At 33.7% G+C, this 26685-nt stretch overlaps 1 protein-coding gene across 2 annotated transcripts in view; it reads right to left on the minus strand.

Annotated features, from left to right (window-relative positions):
- Nucleotides 1-26685, minus strand: part of LOC145252569 (dynamin-binding protein-like) — a 666835-nt gene that overhangs the window by 45410 nt on the left and 594740 nt on the right. For both annotated transcript variants that reach the window (XM_080112187.1, XM_080112186.1), the window contains exons 9-15: nt 25864-25955; nt 22665-22814; nt 20210-20315; nt 17979-18109; nt 15804-15908; nt 13069-13197; nt 2780-2920 (exon numbers count right to left, since the gene is read on the minus strand). In XM_080112187.1, the coding sequence (XP_079968313.1) occupies nt 2780-2920; nt 13069-13197; nt 15804-15908; nt 17979-18109; nt 20210-20315; nt 22665-22814; nt 25864-25955 (854 nt within the window). The remainder of the gene's footprint in view (nt 1-2779; nt 2921-13068; nt 13198-15803; nt 15909-17978; nt 18110-20209; nt 20316-22664; nt 22815-25863; nt 25956-26685) is intronic.

Consider the following 26685-nt stretch of genomic DNA (forward strand, 5'->3'; position numbering starts at 1 on the left):
TTCATCTTTTCTTTTTTTTTTTTGTTTGCTGTTTACTGCATTGGCAAAAGTCGGTTGTGTCTGGTTCAAAAACTGTGCCAGTATCCAATTCTTTACTAAACATCTGTTATTATACTAAATGTGAGTTAATAAACGCTTGTTTCCCCAAGGCTTTTTTCCCATATGTTTTAATAACACAATATATGTTAATATAAGTCTTAGTTCTGGGATTGCGGTAGGTTTGAATAAATTCTGTTTCATTCTAATTGCCTTATTTTATAATTAACTAAGCAAAATACCTGAGATATGTATTAGGCTGACAAGAAAGTTCTTGTGATTGTTAACTTTTAAATTCAGATGAACATATTTCTGCTTAAACAAAAATTTATTGATCGAAATAAGCACCATCAGAATCAACATACTTTTGCCAACACTAAAACAAATGTTTTTATGCTAGTAACGTAAAAATTTTGTGTTCTGATGGTAATGAAGTCGCTGAAGGCATTGATATTGCTTTTTTGAAAAGCATTTCTCATGCAGAAAGTTGTTGAAATGCTTAAAAAAGTGGTAGTTGGTAGACGAGAGATCTAGAGAGTATGGTGGATGAGTCAGAATTTCGTAGCCCAATTCATTAAACTTCTGCAGGGTCAGTTTAGCAACATGCGGTCGGAAATTGTCATGAAGGAGTATTTGGCCTTTTCTGTTGACTAATGATGGGTGTTGTTGTCGAAGTTTCTGATGCATTTTATCCATTTGTAAACAGTACTTCACTGCTGTAATGGTTTCGCCTACATACAAAAAACTGTAATGGATGAAACTGGTCGCAGACCACCAAACAGTCAGCATGATCTTCTTTTGGTGCAACTCTGGCTTTGGAAAGTGACGTGGAACTTTGTTGGCATCTAACCACTGAGCTGAGCATCGGCAGTTATTATTAAGAACCCACTTTTCATCACAAGTCGAGAAACAGATCATTATTGTTGCGTAACAAAAGGGAAGATGACACTTCATAACGGCGTTTCTTTTGGTTGTCGTTCAATTTGTGAGGCACCGATTTATCAAGTTTTTTTTATTTTTCCAATCTCTCAAGTGGTTGGAAATTGTCGTATATGTTACGTCTAATTCAGAAGCAAGTTCTCAAACAGTTGTGTGTGGATTGGCATCGATTAAAGCTCTTAATTGATCGTTGTCATCATCCGATGACCGACCACTACACTCATCATCTTTAAGACTCATATCGCCGCCAGGAAATTTCTTAAACCACCACTGTGCTGTGCATTCAGTAGTGGTGTCTGGGCCAAATGCTTTGTTGATATAACAAGTTGTTTCAGCAGCTTTTCAGTCTAGCTTGAATTGAAATAAGAAAATTGTGTGAATTTGTTTTTTTTCATCTTGTACTGAACGTTCTGAAAAAAAAAACCCCATTATTCTTTTAAAACGATTGTAATTTAAATTATTAAATAGAGTGAAAAATGATACATAAAGTAAAGGTATTATACCGAAAACTTATTAAAAAATACATCATTTGAAATTAAAATGACAAATTCCACAAGACCTTTCTTGTCAACATAATATTTCTCTCGCACTCTCCTACTTTGTTGATTCAACTATTCTCTAATATTTCTTAATGTCTCTGTGTGCATCAAACGAAAGAGTGACTTAGGTTGCCATCTAATTTACATATGTGTGTCTATATATACACATACTACAAACATGTACATAGACATGACAGAAAAGAATAGACACTAAGATAAATATTTTTCCTAAGATTAATCATTCAAACCCTACCATGTTTGAATATATGGTTACGTGGCAGTTTTAGTCATTTAGAATTGCTTTAAAGCTTCACCACTCACTCATTTTTCGACCAAATTTCAAAGATCACCTTCTCAGCTATATTGTGAAAAAAATTTTCAATTTTCGTTCAGTAAAACAAAAGTTATGAATTTTCTGGTGTTCAAAATCGTAAAAAAAAAACGTAAAGAGGTGAGCAACGTGTTTTATGACTGATTTCCATAGCAACCACATTGCTTCAGCGACTACTGTTGCTACCAATTCACCACTCTCGTGAAAAGAGGGGGATTTTATTGAAAGCAGACGAGTGCCATACAAGTTTTAATATATGTGTATGTTATGTTTATGGGGGCAAAAAAATAAGACTGAAATTAAACAAAGAACAAGTGAATTTACTGAAAGCCTGGACAAATTATTAATTACAATAGAAAAATGCGAGCATGAAAAGTAATATGGTCAAGCTTAAACATGGAAAAGTACAGAACTAGTTGGTAAAACTAGAAAACAAAAGGACAGAATATTCTAGTAAAAAATATAATAAATTTATAAATTAAAATATTGACAGCATTAAGAATTGATTATAAAATGTTATAAATTGAATTTAAAAAAAATTTTTTAATGCTGCAATATTTTAAGTTATAAATTTATTATATTTTTTACTAGAATATCTTGTCCTTTTCTTTTCCAGTTTTAACAACTAGTCCTTTACTTTTCTATGTTTAAGCTTAACCATATTACTTTTCATGCTCGCGTTTTTCTATTGTAATATGTGCTTATTTATGTTTACAGAAAAGAATAGTGCTGAAATAACTTTTAATTGTTTAATCTGTTATATAAAGGACAAATGTCTGTTTGTATGTACAATAAAAATTTGAAAAATACAAAATTTTTTTGTTTGTTTTTTTAAATTTTTGTTTGGCATTTTGTGAACGTTTACATAAATAGCTAGGCAAATGGCAAAGCTCTTAACCAATCAGAAGGTTCAAAAGTAATTATCATAGCTGACCTTATCTATTTTTGATTTGCGAGCAAGGCTGTCATAATCAAGCAGTTTATCGAAACGTTTTTGAATAACTTTGTTTGGGCCAAGAAATAATGACTGTAGCTGATTTAGAGGAGACAGGACCAGATTCTCGATTGTGTTTTTCTGAAAAGAAAAGAAAAATAATATAAAAAAATGTTATTTCCAAATGAGAAAATTGACTTTAAAAAAAGAAGGTGGGCGTAAAGGAAAAAGGAAGAGAGAAAGAGAAAAAGAGAGGGGAAATCTTATATTTTTACTTTCAAATTTACAAACATGACATTAACAGATAAACCATTCAGTTGTTTTATAGTATATCAATTTTTTCGGGTTATCCAGTAATTTTGTAAAAAAGTTTAATGCTTCAAATTCTTTATATCTTCAAATATTTATTCATAATGTTTGGTTTGGTTTGGTTTGTAGAAGAAAAGTGTTATTTTTGTTTTTGTACTTGGCTTTGCAGAACAAGACTGAGTTTGCAAAGTCAAAGGAAAACAAAAAAATTAACATCAATGTTTGGTGCATTTTGGGTCAAGAAACCAGTATCTTCCGACAGTCTGATCTGGTAGCACCACTGCAGTGAATCAATGGTAAATGGTCGTGGCAATAATGCAAATAACTTGCAATAGTTATAAAAAAGGTAGAGACGATTTGAAATCTGGGAAGACTTGTTACTCAGACTTCAGGAAACACCACTTGTCATTAACAGTGAGAAATCACTGATTATGACTTGTGTGAAAACTCCTAGTGAGTAAATAATAATAATTGTAGCAGGAGGAGGAGGTGTAGAGAGTACACGCAAACTTTGGATAATATTAAGTAAAAAAAAAAAGACAAAAATTTTTGTTGAAGTAGGATTTTAGCAAAAGTAAGTGTGATGTGATAGAAACTGTGAACGTTTTCAGCGTCCCCATTGTTTTTTTATTTTTTTGCGTTTAAATTATCCAAATAAACAATTGTTAATACTTTCTGCATTTTTTTTACATTGTTCATTTCCGTATTACGTTTAAGTTATTTTAACGCAATTTTCTTATAAATAAATCTACTTTAACCTGTTGACAACCATAAGAGCATTTTACAACAGCGATTTACCCACCGCCTTCATTTTTTTAAAAATTTATTCTCCATTTTTTAATAAACCTTTCTTAAAAAACATTCATACATTTTCTTCTACACTACCAACATAAATAACCCCGAAAATGTTTTTTTTTAATTTGCGTTATAAATAAATAATCAACACGACAATAACACGTATGGTTTTACTGTGTACGTTTTTAGCGTTCCAATTGTTTTTTCTTTCGCGTTTAAATTAAAAGATATATCAAAATTTGAATTTAACTTTAAGTATTATGGTATCTGTTCAGTGCACATTTTACCTATAAGTATGGCAAACCACTTATAATTCAACAGCTGTAAGTTTTTTTTTTCAAAAATAAACAATTATAAACAGAACGACTCATAGAAATCTATCTATATTCTTTTTTTCATTTTAATATACTTTCATAGAAATGTTTCTGTTATGTCAGAAAAAACTATTTTCTTTACGTCACAAGTGTCACGCTCATACATTAATTCCATAGCTAATATAACATACTGACCCAACGGGTTACGGATAATCTAGTTATATATATATATATATATATTTTTACACAGGAATCACCACTTATCAAGGCCCGGAGGCCACAAAGTATATATATGATGATTGCAACGTCTTGTCAGACGAATGCCACTCCCTCAGAAACTTAAAGGTCCATGAGCCCAAAAATGACTTTCATCGCCACAGGACCATTTTAATAGGCAAATGTCTGAGGGAGTATCTATACACAGATGATGTTACAGAGGCTTAGCTTTGTACGACAGCTAAGTCTTTCTCTCAGTTCAAAATGTTGAGATCCAGCAACAAGCAAGAGCAAGATAGCCAGCAACAAGTTAAACTGCAGACCAGCTTAATGCAGGTACTGGTCTCCCACTTTATGTTTTTTTTAAATCAGAGATTTGCTTCTCCTAGAAAGGTTGCCTTCACCACGGCTTACGGAAGCCCTCTCCACCCCAACACACATATACATACACACAAACACACACGGTGCTAGTTGGCCGTTGACCCCGAGAAGCCTTTGGAAGGTCTTGTTTTTAATCCTTCAGGGAGACTAGTCACCCTCCTCACCAAACAAGTCTGGTGGGGGAACCAGTTTAGTCGCCGGTGACCCGACCATGAGGCAGGTAGTATTGGGTTACATGGTACCAGTAGTATATGACATGATCTGACATGCATATATATACATACATGCATGCAGTGTAAGAGACTCGAATATAAGAAAAAACGGATATAAAAGAGATTTTCTGTGGTCCTAAATTAAAACGGGTATTAATGTACAGGCTAACCCGGATATAAGAGAGTATCTTATATCCGGGTTACACTATATATAAAAATTTGGCTTCATTTTAACCACCGACATTACTGTGAATAGCTAAATGCACACACAAAATGTTTTATAGAGAGTTGATTGCCTTATCCAGAATTTTTTTCTCCATTCTCATATAAATTATTTGAATAAAGTATCAAAAGTTATACAATTAAATCTCGTTAGAAAGAAAGACAAGTGCAGTGCATGGATACATTGTTTTTTTATGTGAGCTCGAATTAGATCTTGCATGTGCTTCCATCCTGTTATGACCGAGTAAATAATAATTATAATATTAGGAGCGTTCCAAAAGTAATGCCTCCTATTTTTTTTTCCACCTGAATGGATCAGAGGAGATTAGAAACTGCATTGTTATGGTGACTGAACTTATGCATTCATAACCTGAAAGTTTCATCTTTCTGTTGTAGATATTGACAGTGTAAGACTCCCTGTCATGAACGTGTGTCAGAAGCAGAGATGCGTTATTGAATTGAAGCAACTCCCTGTCATGGATGTGTGTCAGAAGCAGAGATGCGTCATTGAATTCCCGGCAAAAGTGTATTTAGAATGGTTGATTGATTGATTGATTGATTGGTTTTACGGCATATCAACCTATGTGGTCATTTAATGCCGGAGTCCTTTTTTTTTTTTTTTTTAACTTTTTTATTGGGAGGGGGGGAATGACTTTTTCAGCCTTTCCTCCCTTTTTTTATAAAATTGAACTAAGAAATTAAATGTTGTATTTATACATGGATGTGTATATTTGGATGACCTTAAATTTTCTTATATAAATTTACTTTCCTTAGGTATGCTAGAATATTTGCTGAGTTGACCTTTTCAAAAAGGTCTTCCATATTGCTTTCTGTATAATATAATTTTCTAGTTGGGGCAAGGTCATCACACCCAACTAGGATATGTTTTACTGTGAGTGTCTCCTGGCATGGGATGCACTCTGGCGCCGATTCTCCATTTAGTATATAAGAATGAGTAAAGTTGGTGTGTCCTATGCGTAGCCGAGTCAGTATCACATCTTCTCGGCGTGATCTCTTGATGTCCGGACATCGTTCCTTAAGTTCAGGTTTGATTGAGTATAATTTGTTGCCCTCTTGCTGACTCCACCGCAGTTGCCATTTTTCCTGTATGTATGCTTTTATCTGGGGTCTAAGATCAGTATGTGGAATCTTAAAATTGTCAGTTGGAAGGTGAGAAGATCTTTTTGCAGCTGTATCTGCCCTGTCATTGCTTTTGATCCCCACATGGCTGGGGATCCAGACAAGAATAATGTTTTTAGTAGTTGAAAGGATATTGATTTTTTCTATTAATTTTGTTGTTAGTGGATTTTCTTGTTTTTGATTTTGTATAGATAATAGGACTGATAGAGAATCTGTGAGAATGATGAAGTTTTTGGTGGTTTCCTCTGAAATTATGTTGAATGCTAGATCGATAGCTATAGTCTCTGCAGTGAATATAGATGCTTCATTTTGAAGATTTCTCTTCATTGTGGTTTTATGGTACGTTGCTGCACATCCAGTGTGATTGTTGCTTTTAGACCCGTCTGTGTAGATAAAGGTGTAGTCTGAATATTGTAATTTTAAATGTTGAAGTTCGTCGTGGTATTCAATAGGGTTTGTGGTAGATTTGGACTTTTTGTTTAGGTTGAGTTTTATTTCAACTTGTTTCATGGTCCATGGGGGTGTTTTAGGCAGTATGAAGTTGTGAATGCTGGAGATTGGAATTTTCGATTCTTCAATGCTTTCCTTCATTCGGAGCCCGAACGTTTTGATAGTTTTTCTTCTCATGTTAAAGAGTTCTTCATATTTAGGATAGAAGGTACATTGGTATGCAGGGTTGTTTGGGCAAGACTTCAGTTTCAGTAAATATTGAAGGGCTAACTTTTCTCGCCTTAGATCTAGTGGGGGTTCGTGTGCTTCCGTGTATAGACTGTTCACGGGGGAAGTTCTGTATGCTCCTAGGGCCAATCTTAGGCCAGTATGGTGAATAGAGTCTTGGCTTTTTATATATGATGTTCGGGTTGATCCATATATGAAACAACCGTAGTCTAGCTTTGAGCGGACTAGTGCTCTGTAAAGTTTAAGGAGTGTTTCCCTGTCTGCACCCCAATCGGTATGTGCTACCACTCTCAAAAGATTTACAGCTTTGTTACATTTTTTTTTTCAGATAGTTTATGTGTGGGATGAATGTTAACTTTTTGTCAAATAAAATCCCTAAGAATTTGTACTGGTCAGTAACTGGTATGGGCATTCCTTCCATGGTTAGGACAGGATCATTATGCATGTTCTTTAGTTTGCAGAAATGCATGCATTTCGTTTTTCTTTTGGAGAATCTAAATCCATTCTCTTCCGTCCATCTCATTACTTTGTTTAAGCACAATTGAAGCTTCCTTTCTATTATAGATATATATCTAGATCTACAGCATATTAGGAAGTCATCCACATATAGGGAGCAATCTACCCCAGGGTTAAGGTTTTTTACAATGTTGTTAATTCGGATACTGAACAGGGTCACTGACAGTATACTCCCTTGAGGTACTCCATTCTCTTGTTCTTTCAAGTCCGAGAGAGCTGTGCCAACCTTTATTCTGAACCGTCTATTTTTTAAAAAATTTTCAATAAAAATTGGCATTCTGCCTTTTAGTCCAAGCGCCTTCAGATCCCTTGTAACACCATACTTCCACACAGTATCGTAGGCTTTTTCCATGTCAAAAAACACTGCTGTTAAATGTTCTTTCCTTACAAAGGCTTCTCTGATGAAGGTTTCAAGTCTGACTATGTGGTCTATTGAACTTCGGTTTTTCCTGAATCCTGTTTGAAATTCTGTAATAAGATTCTCTGTTTCCAGGAACCAGATTAGTGTTTTGTTTATAATCCTTTCCATGGTCTTACAAATGCAGCTTGTTAGAGCTATTGGCCTGAAATTCAATGGATCTGAGACGTTACTTGATTGGGATTGGATGTTTGAGTTTTCAGATTTGGGGATTGGTATTATTGTGGCCTCTTTCCAGGTCTCGGGTACGTTTCCACTGGACCATATAATATTGAAAATTTCAAGTAGGTATTTCATTGAGGCTTCTGGAAGTTTTTTGAGGATTTCATATGGAATTTCATCGGGCCCTGTAGCTGTGTCATGGGATTTGGTTAGCGATTCTTTTAATTCAGGCAAGGTAAGAGGTTGGTTGTATTTTTCAGTATTTTGTGATTTAAATAGAATTTTCTTTTTCTCTTCCTTTTCTCTAATCTTTTTGAATTTCTCTGTTTGTCTGTCACATGATGAAATTTTTGATAAATTATCTGCCAGGTTATTGGAAATGTCTTTTTGATCGGTGTATATTTTGTTGCCTTTAGAGATGTGGGATATTGGTGTACTACTACACTTTCCTTCTATTTTCCTCATCATGTTCCAAACTGTTTTCGCCTTGGTATTCACATTAATTTTGGATATATAATTTCTCCAGGTTGTTCTTTTGGATTCCTTTATGATTCGTCTGGCTTTTGCTCTGTTGTTTTTGAAGAAATCCAGATTTTCGCTTGTTGGATACTTTTCGAATTTTCTCAAGGCAGCTCGTCGAGCTCTGATGGCTTTTCTGCATTCTTTTGTGAACCAAGGTTTGTTGTGATTGTTGGTTTTGGTTGTTTTCGGTATGGTATTATTTGCTATGTTTGTGAGTGTTTTAATGAAGTAGTTCAAATGGTCATCTTCATCATTCTTTTCGATAATTAATTGGTTTTTGCACTGTTCCTGGAAGTCTTCCCAATCCGCTTTATGTAGGTTCCATTTGGGTGTTTTTTGTTCAGTGCTAGTACTTAGACTTTCCAGGATGATTGGGAAATGATCACTCCCACAGGTGTCATTGTGTACTTTCCAGTCATAGTCCATATATATGGAAGGATCACATAAGGTAAGGTCAATGGCGGTGAAAGTACCTGTTGCTGGGTACATATAGGTGTAGTTTTGATTATTAAGGAGGCATAGATTATTTTTATTTATTATGTTTTCTATTTCTTTTCCTTTTTTATTTGTTTCTTTACTTCCCCATATTACATTGTGACTGTTGAGATCTCCTAGTAGAAAAAAGGGTTTAGGGAGTTGTTTTATTAATTGAGTTATCTCAGTTTCGTTGATTGTATCTTTTGGAGGGATGTATATTGAGCAAAGTGTTATAGTTCTATGTAGAGTCACTGAAACTGCAATTGCTTGCAAGTTTGTGTTTATATTTATTTGTCTTTGAGGGACTTCATTCTTCACAAGTATTGATGTGCCTCCAGAAGCTCTGTCCGTATCTTTATTTATGTAGTTGTAAGATGTGTAGTGTTTTATGTTGATGGTATTATTTTCTTTCAGAAAGGTCTCCTGTAGACAGACAAGTGCTGGGCTCATATTTGTTATTAATAATGTGAGTTCATTTTGGTTTGCTTTTATCCCTCTGATATTCCATTGTAATATTTTGTTCATCATTTGGAATTGTGTTCAACTTCCATCGTCTCCAATCCCTCAAATCTATTTTCTGTCGGAGTCCCTGTTCGAGATATAGATCGGGATCTTTCTTTTCCTGTTTTTTTTTTTTTTTTTTTTTGTCTGGGGGGATTTTTGATTCTTTTCTGGCTTGTGATGTGTTTGATGGTTGTTCGGTTGTTTTTGTAGAAATGGTTTGTGGTTTTGTTTCTTTTTGTGGTTCAGTAGTGTCTTTACTTAATATTATCCTTGGATTGGTTGCAGACATTGCACTATTCATTTTCCTCATTTCTTCTAATAGTTCTTTCATTTCCTTTATTAGTTTGCTTAGGACATCAATTTTCTTGTCAGTTGTATCCGTTACATGTATATGACCATTTTGATTGTTGATTGGATTAGTTTTTTTTGTTGCATCTGCATATGTTTTAGTTTCGATGATTTTCCTGGCCTCTGGGTAGGATATATTCTTTATATGTTTTAGTTTGGTCACTTCTTTTTCTCTTTTCCATATTTCGCAATATCTAGAGCCAGCGCCATGGTTTTCCAGGCAGTTGGCACACTTGAAATCTTTTCTGCAGTCAATGTGTGGGCCACTTTCTCCACATCTTCCACACACTGGTAATCGTGTGCACCGATCTTGATGGTGTCCAAACTTCTGGCACTTGAAGCATTGGAGGGGGTTTGGAATATAAATTTCTACATTTATTTTCATATATCCGACTTTCACTTCTTTGGGTATGGTGAGGGAATCGAAAGTTAGTATATATGTATTGGTATCGATTTTCTCACCGTTTTTTTTAATTTGAACTCTGCGAACATCTAACACATTCTGTTTCTGTAAGTTTGTCCGGATTTCCTCCAAGGGACAAAGTGCAAGTTCGTGGCTTTTCACTACTCCTTTGCAGGTATTTAGGGTTGGATGCCTGTAGCATTTGACTTTGATGTTTTCAAATAATTTTAGTTTCAATATTTCTTTAGTTTGTTCTTCGTTATGGGTTTCTATTAGTAGGCTGCCGTTAAATTGTTTTTTAATAGACTTTGGTTTTAGAGTTTTAAGATTTTTTTCAATTTTAAAAGGTGATAGTTTGCTCAAAGGAGTTTCCTCCATTGATTCTATTACTACGAATGTTGAGTTCCTTGGTTTTATCGTCTCTTCGTCAGAGCTACTGATGTCAGAGACATCAGAGTGGGTTCTCTTTGGGTGGTTGGGTGGTTTTTGGGAGGAATAAGCCATATATTTTGTTTTCTTTTTTCGTCATCTTTGTTCCCCACCCACCTCGGAGTCCTATTTGGGAGGAGCCTGGGGGGAAACCCATTCGCCCAGCCTCTACAGGGAGACAATGATGATATAACCGACTTTGGTGGTATCATAATGATTATCTGTTCTCTCTTGATATTGCTATGGGATCTGTAGCAATCCTGAGGGGTTTACAGCCTCGTCATCGATATTCACGCCTAATCGATTGACCCTCAGCCACCGCTTTCCATCATATATTAGGGAGTAGGGTTATTTGTGGGAGAGGGGGGGATGTGTTGTATTAGTAGTGGGTTTTTGGAATGGGCAATATATGGTGGGGCTTGGCGTGACTGGCCGATTGGTCGGATCGGGCCTCTCCGACCGCCCGTCTAATCGAAGTAAGGGCCAAAGTAATGTGTTGCGGTGCCTAAACTTCTATGTATCCTGGTTTAGGTTCGCTCAATCACCAGGATCACGTCCTAAGACTTTACGGCTAACTGGTTGCCCCATTGAGGGATTTTTACCCTCTGCAGGGGGACAGTCGGTTTGTTCTCATGCCCTACCGACAGGGCAAAAAAAAAAAAAAATAAATAGATAATTTAATAGAATATATTTGTTTTCTTTTTCTTTCTTTTTTTGTTGTTTCTTTTCCTTTTTAAAATCTGTTTCTATTTAACCCATAGTTGGGACCCTAACAGGTACTACCACTCCGGGTCAGGGTGGACCTGGGAGCAATGGCAATTAAGAGGTGGCTCCACACTCCCCAAGCCCGTAAGCTGGACCTCACCATCGGATGTAGTTTAAGGTCATATCCAGGACCGGGAGTAAGGTAGGAAAAAATAAAATAAAAAGGGGGGGGGAATAGGCTGTTGTTTTTGTTTTTGGTTTTGCAGAACATAATTAAGTTTTACAAAAAAGATCAGAAAACAAAAAAAACGTCAATGTAGGTGCATTTCGTCTCAGGAAGCCACAGGGCAGCCTGATCTGGTAGCACCAGGTATTTAGAATGGCGGTGACTATGTAGAAAAATAAATCCTGGAGCACAAAAGGTCACATGTTTTAATAGTACCACTCCCGTCTTTGTAGCTCTTCAATATTTTGAGTTAAAAAAATAGGAATGACCCTTGTAAGCTGTTTCTCTTTATATCAGAGGTAAGTTGGGTAATAGCTATGCCAGGAGAGTCCTGTTATATGGCAGTGAATGCGAGGCATTTATCCAGTTCTCTATTGCCCATCTGCGGTGCAATGACAACAAATCCACGATCAGATGGACCTGCAATGTGAAATTTAACCAAACTGAACAAATTAGGTAAGACGAGTTGCTGAAGGCACAACACTTTCTCAGCATGGAGGCTATCCTATTTCAAAAGGAATATTATTATTTGCAGTAAGTTATACTGACTGAGGAAGAAGGCACCACAGAATTTCCAAGGAGTCCCATTTGTATTACATTAATAATATAAATATCTGTGAAAGCAAAAATTCAGGCCTTATATATATATATATATATATATATATATATATACATGGCATAATCACGTTAGATCATGGTTCCCATTAGATCGCTGAATTTAAGCAATGTTGAACCTGGTCAGTACAAAAATAGGTGGCCATTTGGGAATTCCAGGTGCTGTATGTGTTCTCCGTTTATATCAGCATTGTTTCCAGCCATCCTCTTGAACTTCTCCTTGTCACTTGACACAAGCAATGCCAATTCAGGAGGTATGGTTGGAGATTGTGCAACCTTTGCCTCACAATTAAACGCGTAGCTACCCTTACATGGATGTATCCATTGTTTCTTGAGACGGAACGGAGGCATTGATCTACTATTATATAAAAGAAACTGTCTCTGTGTTTGTGTGTGTGTTTATTCCCTATGGACTCTGAAACGGCTGAGTCAATTTTCATGTAATTTTACACAAAGGTACTGTATGTATCTGGCAGTGTTCTTAGATAGGTTTTATAAGTATTTTATTGAGTTTTTGGGTTAGGTGAAATAGTTGTCAGAAATAGGCATCGCTGCTGACCCACTGAACCGTAAGAATTGGAAAGTAAACAACTTGCGCGATATCAGTAAATGTTCGACTCCTGAACACGGGAAAAGTGACATTAAATGAATAGAAAAAGATATGGTAATATGGCAAGAAGATGGCGAGAGTACGTACAAACTCTGGATAATACTGAGTGCAGATGAGGTTTGTGGCTTCCATGTAACATTTCAGTTCTTCAGACTGAGCATCACTGTAGATAGCAACAACATCAGCGCACAGGTTCTCCCAGCAGATGACATAATCCTAAATAAAAAAAATTTTTTTAAATAGAAATAAAAGAGACATGGTTGCTATGGATAAATGCAGAAAGAAAAAGGTTGAGTTCTTGCTCAGAATTCTCCTACATTAAAAAACAAAAATAAACTAAAATCTGGATAATGTACACATCCCATGAGTAAACAAAAAAATGTTGTATTCCAAAAATGACCTAAATTTATCAAGTAGTATTATTTTTCAAGAAGAAAATCAAATTTTATGACTAGCTAAGGAAAGATTGTCTTACCTGTCATTTTGAAACAAAAAAACAAAAACTCAAATAACAAAGGGAGATAACTCAACGATTCAAACTTACTAGATTTATATTGTAATGCTTACAAATTCGCATTTATCACTTAAAAATAATTTTCTTTATAAAAATAAAACAACTTCATTAATTTACGTAATTTTTGGAATGTGATATTTTTGTTTTGTCATAAGTACGTACATCATACAGAGTTTTCTTTATTTCTGTTTTTTAACGTAGAGGGAATTCTAGATGAGAACTAAATTTCGTCCTCTCCATTTGCTTCCTCACGAGGGCAGAATTAGACACAAGAATGGTTTTTAATGTAGGGGAAAATCCATCTTCCCAAAAAGGGGTACTCTGGATTGAGCACAAAAATTAAAACTACCTCTATCTAGAAAGATTTTTCCTCACTGATTGATGACAGAATAGACAATCTGTAGTATCAAAACAGATACTACACTTTAAATTATTTATTCACAAAAAATATATTTTTTAATTTACATATAGAACAAATTAGACGCAAGGCCATCAAAAGTGAAGAAAATGGGCGTCGTTAATGATCGTTTGTCTAAAAATGATAAAAAAAATGATTCTCCTACTCTTCACTAGAATCATCTCAGTCAACGTATGAACACATTTACTCTGGGGTCACCCTACTCAAAATATCCCCAAATTAATTTAAACTTTTATTTTTTCATAAACATATTTATGTACAGATTCATTGGTAGAGGGCAGTGGGCGAATAAAAACTAAAAAAAAAAAAAAAAAAAAAAAAAAAAAAAAAAAAAAACGGTTAGTAATACTCTCTGAACCCTTTCTGAAGAATATACTGACAACTGTTTTCCAGTTTGTTCAGAACAAAAAAAAACAACAAAAAACAAAACAAGCAGATCAATCCTTAAATGAGTGTGTGTGTGGGAGGGGGAAGAGAAATAGTGATGGAGTTCGTTGGAGTGGATGATGTCTTTCCAAGATAAGCACCATTTAGTCAATAGTTTCAAAGACACTTAGGTGACCTTAAATGGTGTTCACACTTTATCAAACTATATTGCTCCAGGTTTTCATCTATGGGCTTATCTCAAAGAGAATGCCTCTTAAAACAATCAGCAGACTATTCTGAAAGTGAAGCGGCCAATCACAGCCAAAATTAGGCCAGTGCCAAGTGTGTCAGCATTACTGAAGAATGTTCATGCTGTATCTAAGAAGTGACAAACAAAATTTTTACGTAGATATTATGGCAACTGTTGAGATTGAAGGTGTAAACAGAATGTGTTAAAAAAAATTGTGCATAAGCAATAAACATAGTTTAGTTTTATGTTGTTTTTGTTGGAATCATTTTGATTTAAAATCTATTGTGCATCAAACAGAATGCGATAAAAACTAGTGTATAGCTGATAAAACCTTCTTTATAATATTATTAAATGAGGAACCATTTTGAGTTAAAATCTCTTTAGTATTATGCATGTAATCTGAAAAAAAAAGCATGCTTAAAATGTACAAACTATGCCAGAATAATCAAGATTTTAACAAAAAAGGAATTGTAAGTAGTGCCTTTAGCTGATATCGCCATGTTCTATTTTTTTTATTACTCAAAATGGAAAAATATAAAAACGTCTTTTTCCCATAATACTATTTAATACTAAATTGATTTTAACTCCAAAACGTTCATAATCTTAAAAAAAAATGTATATATATATATATATATATATATATATACATACATATATATTATCACCTATATACTATTTTTATTCAAATTTTTTAATCAACTGCTTACATCTTCAAGCTCATCATTAACCAATATTATATAAATATTAAATGTTGCTCATAAGAAGTTCATGTTTACACTCCAGCTGATAAAGACGAAAGCAACAAAATGGTGAAGTAATCATATGAGAATTCAGAATGAAGCCATTCAAAAAATCACCAGAGAAAAAAATATCCAGCAAACTTATGATATCAGCCAAAGTTTAAAAATTGAATATTGTATGCATAAAATTTCCCCCACTCTTTATCTGTGCCTAAATCAAAACATGGATTCCATGAACAAAGCTTCTTTCTTTGAACTGCACGCCTGTGGAACTCTGTTCCGTCTGCCTGCTTCCCACCTGACTACAACTTGGATGTCTTCAAGTCCAACGTTAACAAATTCCTAATGAACCGCCTCCTTAAGTAAACACTTCATCAAATCTCCACGCTAACGTAATGTACTTGCAATAACCCTTATCCCTGAGTGGCTTCCGGGCCTTGATAAGTAGTGACCACTGTGTAAAAAAAAAAAAAAAAAAAAAAAAAAAATCCTATTTCTTTATATAAAGAGAAAATCATGTTCAAAATTACTTACATCTAATTGTCTCAGATATGTGTCCACATCTCGCAAGAAGACCTTGATTACTTTTTCTATGCTGCGGAATTGAATCTCAATTTTCTCAAACTGCTCATCCTTCGTCTGAAAAATAGTGAAATATTTCCAAAGTAAAAAATACAAATCGTAAAACAATACAAAAATGTAAGAAAATAATAAATGACAATTGAAACCTAAACTTACAAGAAACTAAAAAAAAAATACAACCCCCCCCCCGCGACTTATGTTATGATTTTTATTATACTATACAAGACTGATGTAATATATCAATACAGAATAAGAATTCAACGATATATATTTTACAAAAAAACTATTTTTTAATGATATATTTCTTTTTTAAATCATTCTTTAATGCCTATTCTACCAGGTGAGAATTTTATAATGAAGCAGACGACTTACTAGAGTTACTTCCCTTACAAAAAAAAAAGTCATGTTTAGTAAAAAGGAACAACGCAGATTGTCCACCATTTTAGTTCCAAAGCCTTGGTTAATTTCCCCTTAATAATAATTCATCAACATACCCTAAATTCACTAATTATGTAGAAATTGCTAGAAACTTAAAATTTTCCGTTGATGGAAATAAACCAGTATTTACATTTTACACTACTTCTGCCGTTTTAACTTACTTGTGAATCCATAACTAGAGTTCAAATTATGCAAAGTAATGGGAGACTACCACCAACAAGTGCAGTATAAACACCACAGAGAAGAATGCAATAAAAAAAGTATGTATAGTCGGAAAACCAGTAAACTACTCTGGGATTATCAAGTTCTATCTCATAATTTTGTTCAGATTAAAAAGAGGTGCCAGACCATCAATTGAACAATTGAACCTGTAGTAGTAGCTTCCGTCAGTCAGAGTAGACTATGGGTGATACATCGTTTAGATACTAGTCTGGATGATGTGATATGAAGGATAGGCTGTTCGAAACTCACAAAATATTAGGATAACATGACTGAATAGAAAAAAAAATTATATATATATATATATATATATATATATATATATATATCCAACTAACATCTTTTTTGTCATTTATTATCCTTTTCTTTATATATTTCATATTTATTATTTACCACGCATTGTCATAGCATTTAATAATAATACTTTAATAAATATATTATTTATTAAATTTATATGTTTTTGAATGTTTGAGATGAGAATTTGTAATTCATATTATTTAAATTCTTCAGACTACCGTTCTTATCTCGAGTGTTAACTCAACAAGATGCACCTGAAAAAAGATCGAAGGTACATTGACTGAAATGTTGTGAAAATTACATACGAGATGAGAACAGCAGTCTGAAGAATTTAAATAATACAAAATTTATTTATATTTTTTTCTAATTAAAATACATACATATATATATGCAGTGTGGAGTGATAAATTCATCCACAAGTGTCTCAGATGGCAAATTGGGGAATGACTTTCAGATGATCAGCTGTGAATATCCAATAGGCAGTTCTGGACCAACTGACAATTCATTCTAGAGGATTGTGCGAGACACAGCCTAGTTAGACATGCATCCATGAAATACATCAGATGCTTGTTTTTTTTAAAAAATGAGCTTCGGCAGATATTAAGTGCCTGAAAATCTAACTGACTGATTTGCTCATATGACGACTGTTGACCATGGCACACTAAAAAAAAATAATAGAGTTATTTCCCTTGAACTAAAGATAAAAGAGTGGATCTGTCATGACAGTTTCGAGAGGCAAACAAAATGCACCCTGCATTACAGATTTTAATCATTACACATTTAGTAGCTTCTACCTTACTATTTAATCTGTAAGTTGTTTAATAAACCTATTAAGGATTATACTTTATCCCCTACTCATTTTTGAATTGGTATTAAAGCAATAATGGGTAACATCAGACATTTAAAAAAATGCACAGACCTTTTACCCGTAACAAATTAACATCCAATTATATAACTCCACTTCAACTCTAACCAAGTACGCCTGTTTGTTCTTTTGACTTTTAAACAGACTATTATTATTATTATTATTATTATTATTATTATTATAATAATAATAAGACACATAATGAAATCTATTGTCCACTTGATACTTGATAACTTCTAAATGAAATGGTGTAAAGAAAAATAGAAACAATGTTATTAATAAAGTAAAGTTTTTTGATGTATACTAACCTGTAGACTGATGCCCAAATTATTGGTGAGGCGACCCTTCATGCGGGTTGATTTCTTCTTGATTGAATGGAAATTAAGTTTTGCAAATTTCTCTCCAATTGTCTCATCACTATCCTTTTTATACTTGATAACTAAACAGGAAAACAAAATAATAATAGTTATAAAAATAATTGTGACAAGTCAAAGATGGAAAGATCAAGGTGGGATAGTCATTGAAAAGATGTAGAGAGTACTAAACACTTGGCGAGACTTATTGCCACTCAAATTTCAGAGAAGAGCAATGTTTGTTGACAGAAATAAATTCATTGTAAATGGGTGTTGTGATAAAGCAAACTGATTTGTAACAATTATCAAAAAAGGTCGAGACTGCTGGAAATCTGGGAAGATTTGTTGGCATTTAATACTCCAGAAAGCACACACACACATATGTGTGTGTTTGTGTGTGTAAAAAAACTTATGTAAAAATATACTACTCTAAAGGGAGAGCACTCTGAAGCAGAAAAAAGTTTCAGCCAATTTGATATGCAAGATTCTTCTCTCTTGAATTAAATCATCTTGGAAATTTAATATCATAAATGACTATGATATCTCTACAATTATATAAATGCGACTTTGTGTGTGTGTGTGTGTGTGTGTGTGTGTTAGTTCTTATAGACTCCGAAACTGCTGAACAGATTTTCTTTAAAATTTACAGAACTTTAGTGTATAAGTCTGGGAGTGATCTTAGTTAAGTTTTGTCTTAGAATACACCCGATAATTACCAATAATCCATAATCGAAACTGTTATTTTAATTTATCTATCATCGGTAAAGCCATTTTTTCCATGTCATCATTAAGCAACAATGATAGAACAATGGGCCGTGAAAATTCTACTGTGGGTAAGTTGATAGCGTGTTTTTTTTTTTTTGCATGACGTGGTCTGTAGATTCAACCCCCGCACGTAAATTTTTGTGTTTTTTTTTCTTTAACTGGAAAGAAGTTTATATAAAATGATTTTATGAAAGAAACAGTAGGTTCTCTAGGGTGCAATGTAGAATAACGTATTTTGGACTAAGTTGCATAAGAGGCATGTGAAGCTTCTTCCCAGGTGATTTCACGGATTTCGATGACAATAAAAATATAGGAGTGTGAAATATTCGTTGATCATCATTCAATCCTGGGCAACGTCGGGTCTTTCTGCTAGTATTTAATATTCATCAATGCAGATGTCTTACTGCTGGAGGTAGGTAGAACTTTGGACTTTCACAGTAGGTGGTGACAAAGGTCTGCAATTTGAGCTATAAACTTGGCATGTTAGCTTTATTAAGCTACACTGATGAATCTTTATAAGATAAAACATCTGTATGCTGATATTAAATATTTACATATAAATAAATAAAAATAACATTATATATATCTATATATCTATAAAAGTGAACGTGTCTGTGTGTCTGTGTACAATTCCCTACGTAATAACTCTGTCAATTTTCAGACTACAGAGTCGAAATTTGATATACAGGGTACTGATATTTGGGAAAATCTATGTGATTGGGTTTCGGCCAGAAATTTGGCTGTTAAGGAGTCAAAGTTCAACGATTTGACCTTTGAGAACTCTACCAAACTCCTCCGACAATTTTGGGTTTAAACAGTTGAAATTTTAGATATAGGTTCCTTGGACATGGATCTAACTTAACTTGATTTAAGCCTAAAACAATAAATTTTAAGAGGTCATAATAGGGGACAAATTTTTTAAAAAATTGACCGTTTTTTGGGTTTTTTTTTGCTCAGCATACACCTCCAAACACCCTGGCACCCATGTTAGTATATAAGATATTCTGTCTTAAGACTGAAACAGTACATTTATTATAGCGACTTATGGCAATTTTGCTTACTTAAATTGAATAAAGTACTATATTATATATATATATATATATATATATTATTAAATTTAAGTAAACAAAATTGTCATTATATATATATATATATATATATATATATATATATATATATATATATATATACCATACTATTTCCATAATCAATATATTTAAATAGGATATTCTACTTCCAAATATAGGTTCTATAAACAAACAAATAAAACTACTTGATAGTTTTGATAATAAAATGTCAATTCTAATTTATTTAAAAAGAAAAAAACTTAAATTGGTTTTTCGTTTCTCTTATTGTGCCCACGAACACAAAAACAATGATAGCAACCATTTTTGTAAATTAGAAATGCGCAGTTTTCTTACCTAAATCTTTCCTCCTTTTGTATTCATTGATTGATTTAGCAACATCTGTCATGGAATCAATTGCGATGTGAATTTCTTTCTTGTCAGGATGTTCATCATCTGTTGTCTACGGAATGCAAGAATTCAAGATGAAAATAAAAGCAAACAACGTTTTATTATTTTTTTTACCAAGCTTTATATTTCTTAAATTTTTTAGATGGAGATTGATAATTTGGATTATTTGAAATATTCAAACTACTGTTCTCAGCTTGAGTGTTATTCATACAACATTTTGGTTGATGTAACCTCCGACCTTCTTTAGGTGCATCATATAATACTTGGGAATCTGCGGATCGTGGCATAACGGATATAGTACTTGGTAAAATTCAGATGTAAGTTACACTCTTCTAGATGTTGAAGGTTCAATCCTCAGTGTAGGCAACACACAGAATACAAATGCGAATTATTCAGTCATGGCTGATGGAACGAGAACATTCTACCCTCACAAATTAAATAAAGAGTTCCATCTGAAATTCCATGCAGATTCCTAGGTTCAACAGAAAAATTTCAACAAGAATCACACGTGTTACATTTCACTCTGATGATGACAGGTTGATGAGGATGGCCACGTTGTCAATTTTGTTTAAATCTATTTAATTTCAAAATAACTATTTCAAAATAACAATTTAATTTAAAAATACTTAAACACTCATCAGTGGCAAAGAGAACACACGCAGTTTATTATAAAAATAGTTGTTGATTATTTCTGTACGTTTAAGTTTTTAATAACAAATGTGATTGCCGCATGACGGGCTGGTGGGTCACATGTAGAAAATTGTGTTGCTCCCCACTCGCGTTGTTGCTGTCTTGTCTCACTGTATGTCCCTTTTTATGTGGCCTAGAATGACAATCTCCAATCAGCCAACATTCCATCGGCACTGTTTCGCAAGAATGTGGTCACTCACTTTAATGTCATCTCTCAGGCTCTCCTAGATTTGTGACTGACTTTTTTGTTTGCCGTCCTTGACCACACGAAGATTCTGCATGTGACCCTTGGTCATGTTTTCTGGCCAAATTTATCGTTTATCTTCCTACTGGGGATCTTTATGCAACACACGAAGAATGTCAGAGATTACATCAATCAAAACGTTGTGAGAATAACACTCAAGATGTCCAAGTAATCCAAATAATATGAACTAAGATAGAATGCTTACTATATTTTATTGTGTTTAATAATAAAGGTTAAAAAAGTGTGTATGTATGGGGGGACTATTCATTTATTTTAATTAAATATACTGGCACAAGATTAACATAATATAAATTTTATGGGATATTGAATTCACAAGTGTCTCCCATAAGCCGAATATGAATCCTGGTCAGGGGAGATAAGTTTGATGATATTAGGTTTTGAAGAGAAATGGTGTTCTTTAGCATGCAGTACCTAGTACATAGTCACCCACCCATTCAATACTGTGCCGATTTAACTAAGATTGAATAGTTACAAATGAGACCATTCAATGAGTGGATTCATTCAAATAACTGGGTTGTACTATTACACCCGATGGTAAGAATGTTGCAGAAATCAAGAAAAGAATCACGATGCTAAAATCCTTCTTTAAATGGTATGAAGTGCATCTTCAGAAAAAGAAACATAAAACTGAACACAAAAATCAGAATCTGGAAGACATATATACAGTCAATTCTCGTCTGCAGCCATGAATGTTGGACACTAACAAAGGTTACTGAAAGTCATTTGGAAGCAGCAGAGATATGATTTATAATTATATTATCAGTGCTGGCAATACTAAGAATACAACTGCGAATTACATAAGACTTCTACCTGGTCATGGCTGACGAAATGAGAGCATGCTACCCATGTAGATTAAAAGAGTTCCATTTTAAATTATGTGCAGATTCCTGAGTTTGGAAAAAAGATTCCTGACTTTGACAGAAATATGTTAAGAGTTCAACAAGATTCAGCTGAAGAAGGTCGGAAGTTATATCGGCTAAAACATTTGTGAATAACACTCAAAATAAAAACAGTACAGTAGAACCCCGGGATATGGCATTAAAAATTAGTAACAAAATACAGTACAGTATATAATACACATGTATATAATCAAAATATTATAAATAACACCATAAGGCTGGGCAAATACTGTAACCAGGGTCTGGAAAAACATTGTATTCCACATCGTAACCTGAAAAACACATATCCTAGGGCCACTGTATCCCGAGGTTCTACTGTAGTTGAATTGATCCAAATAATTCACATTGTTAAACTCTTATGGCATACCTGCATATCAAAGCAATTGTTTTTTTTATCTGAAAACTTCATTTACAAAATTTTGTCCTAATAGCGTAGAAGCACCAGCAATTTTAATATTTCATACCATTAGAAAACATGAAAATTATTAAAATGTTTAATTTTTGAAAAAAATGTTCAAAATGTAGAAAATACTAATGGTTGATTTACCTTGAGCAGTTCGCTGAGTAAGAGAGGATACTTTAATATTCTCTGGATAGGTTTGATTAAGATGGAACCAAGGTCAAACACGTTCGTCAACTGACGCATGCACTGTAATCTTTGTTCAAAATATTCTTTGATTTGGGGATTGTCTTCGTACTGAAAAAAAAAACAAAAAACAACTGATATTCAGGTGAGGAATCTATTTAATCTGGTCATTTAACAATGAAAATAAAACAAACTAACAAGATTGTGGCTTCAAATGTTAAACAAACCTTAAACAAACAGTTCGCACATTGTTTTCAACAAATGTGTATTTGTGCACTTCTTAAATCAAACATGTACTAATGCACTTATAAAATAAAGTTAATTCTATGTATACAGTTATTTGCTATTTCAATTCTGCAGTTTGATAGGTTTTGGAGGTTTTTAAATTTTAGAATTTCAAATTTCTCATTCAGACATAATCTACACAGGTTATCTAAATTTTTACATGTACTTGCCTGTCGTACTATTTTCAACTTAATTATTGGCAAGCATCTACTTTAGATGACCTCCCAGTAATGGGTTGCTAGTGCTATTTTTATTCAGCATTCTTTCTTATTGACTGTGCTTATATAATCATAATATCTGGTTTTAATTGAAACAATCAAAACAAAGTATTTTTACACATGTGTGCAGTTGTTGATCTTTCATTCTTTTTATTATCACTTTTTGTTGTTGTTTATGACTGGTTGTTTCTTGCATTTTGCTTGTCTCACTTTTTGAGTCCAACTATCTCGAAACTCTGGTCTGTCCCAAACATGTGATGCCATTTCTATGTGTTATCATTTCATACTGATATTTCTAGCACGTTTTGTCTAGAGAGATAACCCTTGATCCTCTGCCCCTACTTCAGTCATGCTAGCTGCATTGGGTCTACTTCTGTTTGCTGCCAGGTTATCCTGACATGTACTAACATGACCCTTATCAAAATCCATACATGTAAGCATCATCCCTACTTATTGGTGTAGGGTCCCTATATATAACAGTTCAAGCCAACTGTTATAAACTCCAGCTTGTATTATAATTTCTAGATCAAATGGGTTCCATATTACAAAAATATGGTACTTATGCAGAATAAGGACTGTGCTATTGTCAGAATTTTCCAGGCAGTTTATGTAAAATGCTGAAAGGTTCTTATATGCTGAGCCAATGAAATTGCAGCAGTCAACATCATTTAAGAAAATATTTGCTTTTGTTGTTTTATCATAAGAAAAACAAAATATTTTTCTTGATTTGAACAAAAAAATCATACAAATAAAGAAAATATGGTCTAAAAATTTTTAAAAAATTGTTTGCTATTAGTTGTTTGTTATTCAAAAAAATTATTCATGAAATTTACCTTACAATGAGCTTTTTTATTTGAATTTTCTTAAAGTTTCATATAAACTGTCTAATAATTATTCAATATATTTTCTCTGTAACAAAAAAATTGAATATTGTTTTGATTTTTTCAATTAATTTTTCACTGAATTATCTTCATAATAACAGAAATAATATATTTTCATCATAAAAATTGGCCAACAAAAAAAATATATTTAAAAAAAATCTCCAAACTTTCGTTCAACATCTCCTAGCATTGTAATCTGCCTGGAAGATTTCAATGATAGTATAAAAACAAAAAAATACATGATGAGATGAGGAAAGGAGTTAATAAACAAATAAGAGTTCTCATTTAATTTTTCAAGCGTATATCAAAATAAGAAACAGGAAAGAATTAAAACATCAGAGAGCAATATAGTATGCATACGTAGAACAAAGCTCCATGGAAATAGTGTGCGCACATATAGACAAGAACTAATAAAAAATATAGCTTGTTTTCAAAAGTCTTTTTTTTTTTTGTGTGTGTGCCAAGTATTTGAATTGGCACAGGAAGTAGGGTGGAGGTGGGAATAACACAGACTACCTACAACGTGTCAACAACACTCAGCTGTTCATGTAAAGTAATCTGCTGAAATCAAAGAATTTCCATAGAAAATGCATACTGTTAAGTGTAACAAAATGTGAAATTAGATGAGTACAGGGTGATTGATTTAGATATAATTTTTACTTTACACACACACACACACACACACACACACACACACACACACACACACACACACACACACAAATGAAACATTTAACAAAAACAAAAAGAACTACATAAAAAATAATTTTTACTGAAGATGTCGTTCATTTACAGAAACCGCAACGACATCATCTGTGTACTTCTTGGTCAGGGAAAGGTCCTCTCTAGTAAAGTTTATAACACAAGCGGGTGAAAGTCTCTGGGAAGCCAAACAAGCATTTAAGCTGAGACCAGGGCTGGCGGAATGACATGGGCTGAACTGAAGAGGACTGCCCAGAACCGGGTCCATTGGAGGAGTGTTGTTGCGGCCCATATATTCCCCGAGGAACCAATAGGCCTAAACTAAACAGGAGAAAGTGCTTTCTTGAATCCCTCATCAGCTATCTGCTTACGAAGCCAAGGGAGATCACTTACCAGTGTATCTATAACCGGTGTTGTTTCCCTTATTCCCCTACATCCCAAATATGTGACATCATTTCTTTGTTAATATCATTTGATACCAACATTTCTAGAACATTTTGTCTAGGAAAGTAAGCCTTGATCCCTTTCCCTCACAACTAATTCAGAAAACCTAGTGGCAGAGAGGTGGATGAGGGTATTAGGGTCACAGTATGGTGAATGGTTTCATTATTTACATAAAAAGAATTTCAAAATTTTTAAATTTATAGTATCTTTGGTGAGAGAAATATTTTGAAAAAGTTACTTTTTATTAACAGGAGGTTTTAAAGAGAATTCTTTCAGCTGGATTTATAAATATGGAATCATGCCGGAACTGAAGTTGAACTCATCATGATGACAAACCAACAATTGCCAATTTAGAGCAAAATCCCTTTTTTTATAGAAAGTGCCATCCAGTATTAGAATATTCTAGAACCCTCTTGATCTTTCTTGAAGGTTCTGGAAAATTCTTTCACTGTCTGGATTTTTCTAAATCTTTCTATTTCTTCTTCTCCATAATTGTAGATTTTCATGAAAGAAAATCTTCCTGAAATGACAGATAAGACCTTTCTATATATTTAGGGAAGATGAATTAAGCCCGCATAACAATACCAAAGTGTCATTAATAAAAACACTCAAAGGGTGAAATCATGTTACCTTTTCCAACAACGTAATCGCATCATCATGGTTCTTGCAATAAGGACCATACGCCTGTTTCATCTCTTCAGCCAAGTGGACAAAACATGGACCTACAAAAAAAAAAAAAAAAAAAAAAAATCTCCAGTTGAAATTCAATATCTCCATTAATAACTATCATACCTAGCATTACTCAGGAGATTTTTTTTCCTTTTTTTTGTTTTCACAAATTATTTTTTTAAATAGGCCTTTGAAAGTTCAATTTAATTGTGACATTATCATTTGATCATTAAATTATTAATTGAACCAAATTCTTTCAAAATGGAGCACATCCATCAAATCCGTTTCTGAATTTTTGAGATGAGGATTGGTTATATGTATCGGACTACTGTTCTCATCTTGAGTCTGCAAGGACCCGTGGCACAGTGGTTAGAGTACTGGGAAAAAATCAATTGTAAAAATGATATTCTCCTGAAGGTTAAAGGTTCAATCCTCAGTGTGGGCGACCGAAATATACAATTGCGAATTACTTAGGACCTCTATCCAGTCATGGCTGACGGAACAAGAGCACACTACCCCCATGAAGTAAATAAAGGGTTCCACTCGAAATTCTGTCCAAATTCCCAAGTTCGACAGAAACGTTCCAGAGTTCGACAAGATACACCTGAAGAAGGTCGGAAGTTATATCGACCGAAACGTTGTGAAAATCACACCCAAGATGAGAACAGTAGTCCGATGAATAATAATACATACATCAAATCCGTTGCCAAGGTTGCTGGTAAAAATGGTTGGATCATTCTACCGCTCTAGAAGATATCTCACTGACACTGCAATCCTCTACCT

This window comes from Euprymna scolopes, chromosome 29, assembly GCF_053919585.1.
Source record: "Euprymna scolopes isolate OS-2025 chromosome 29, ASM5391958v1, whole genome shotgun sequence".
Classification (NCBI taxonomy): domain Eukaryota; kingdom Metazoa; phylum Mollusca; class Cephalopoda; order Sepiida; family Sepiolidae; genus Euprymna; species Euprymna scolopes.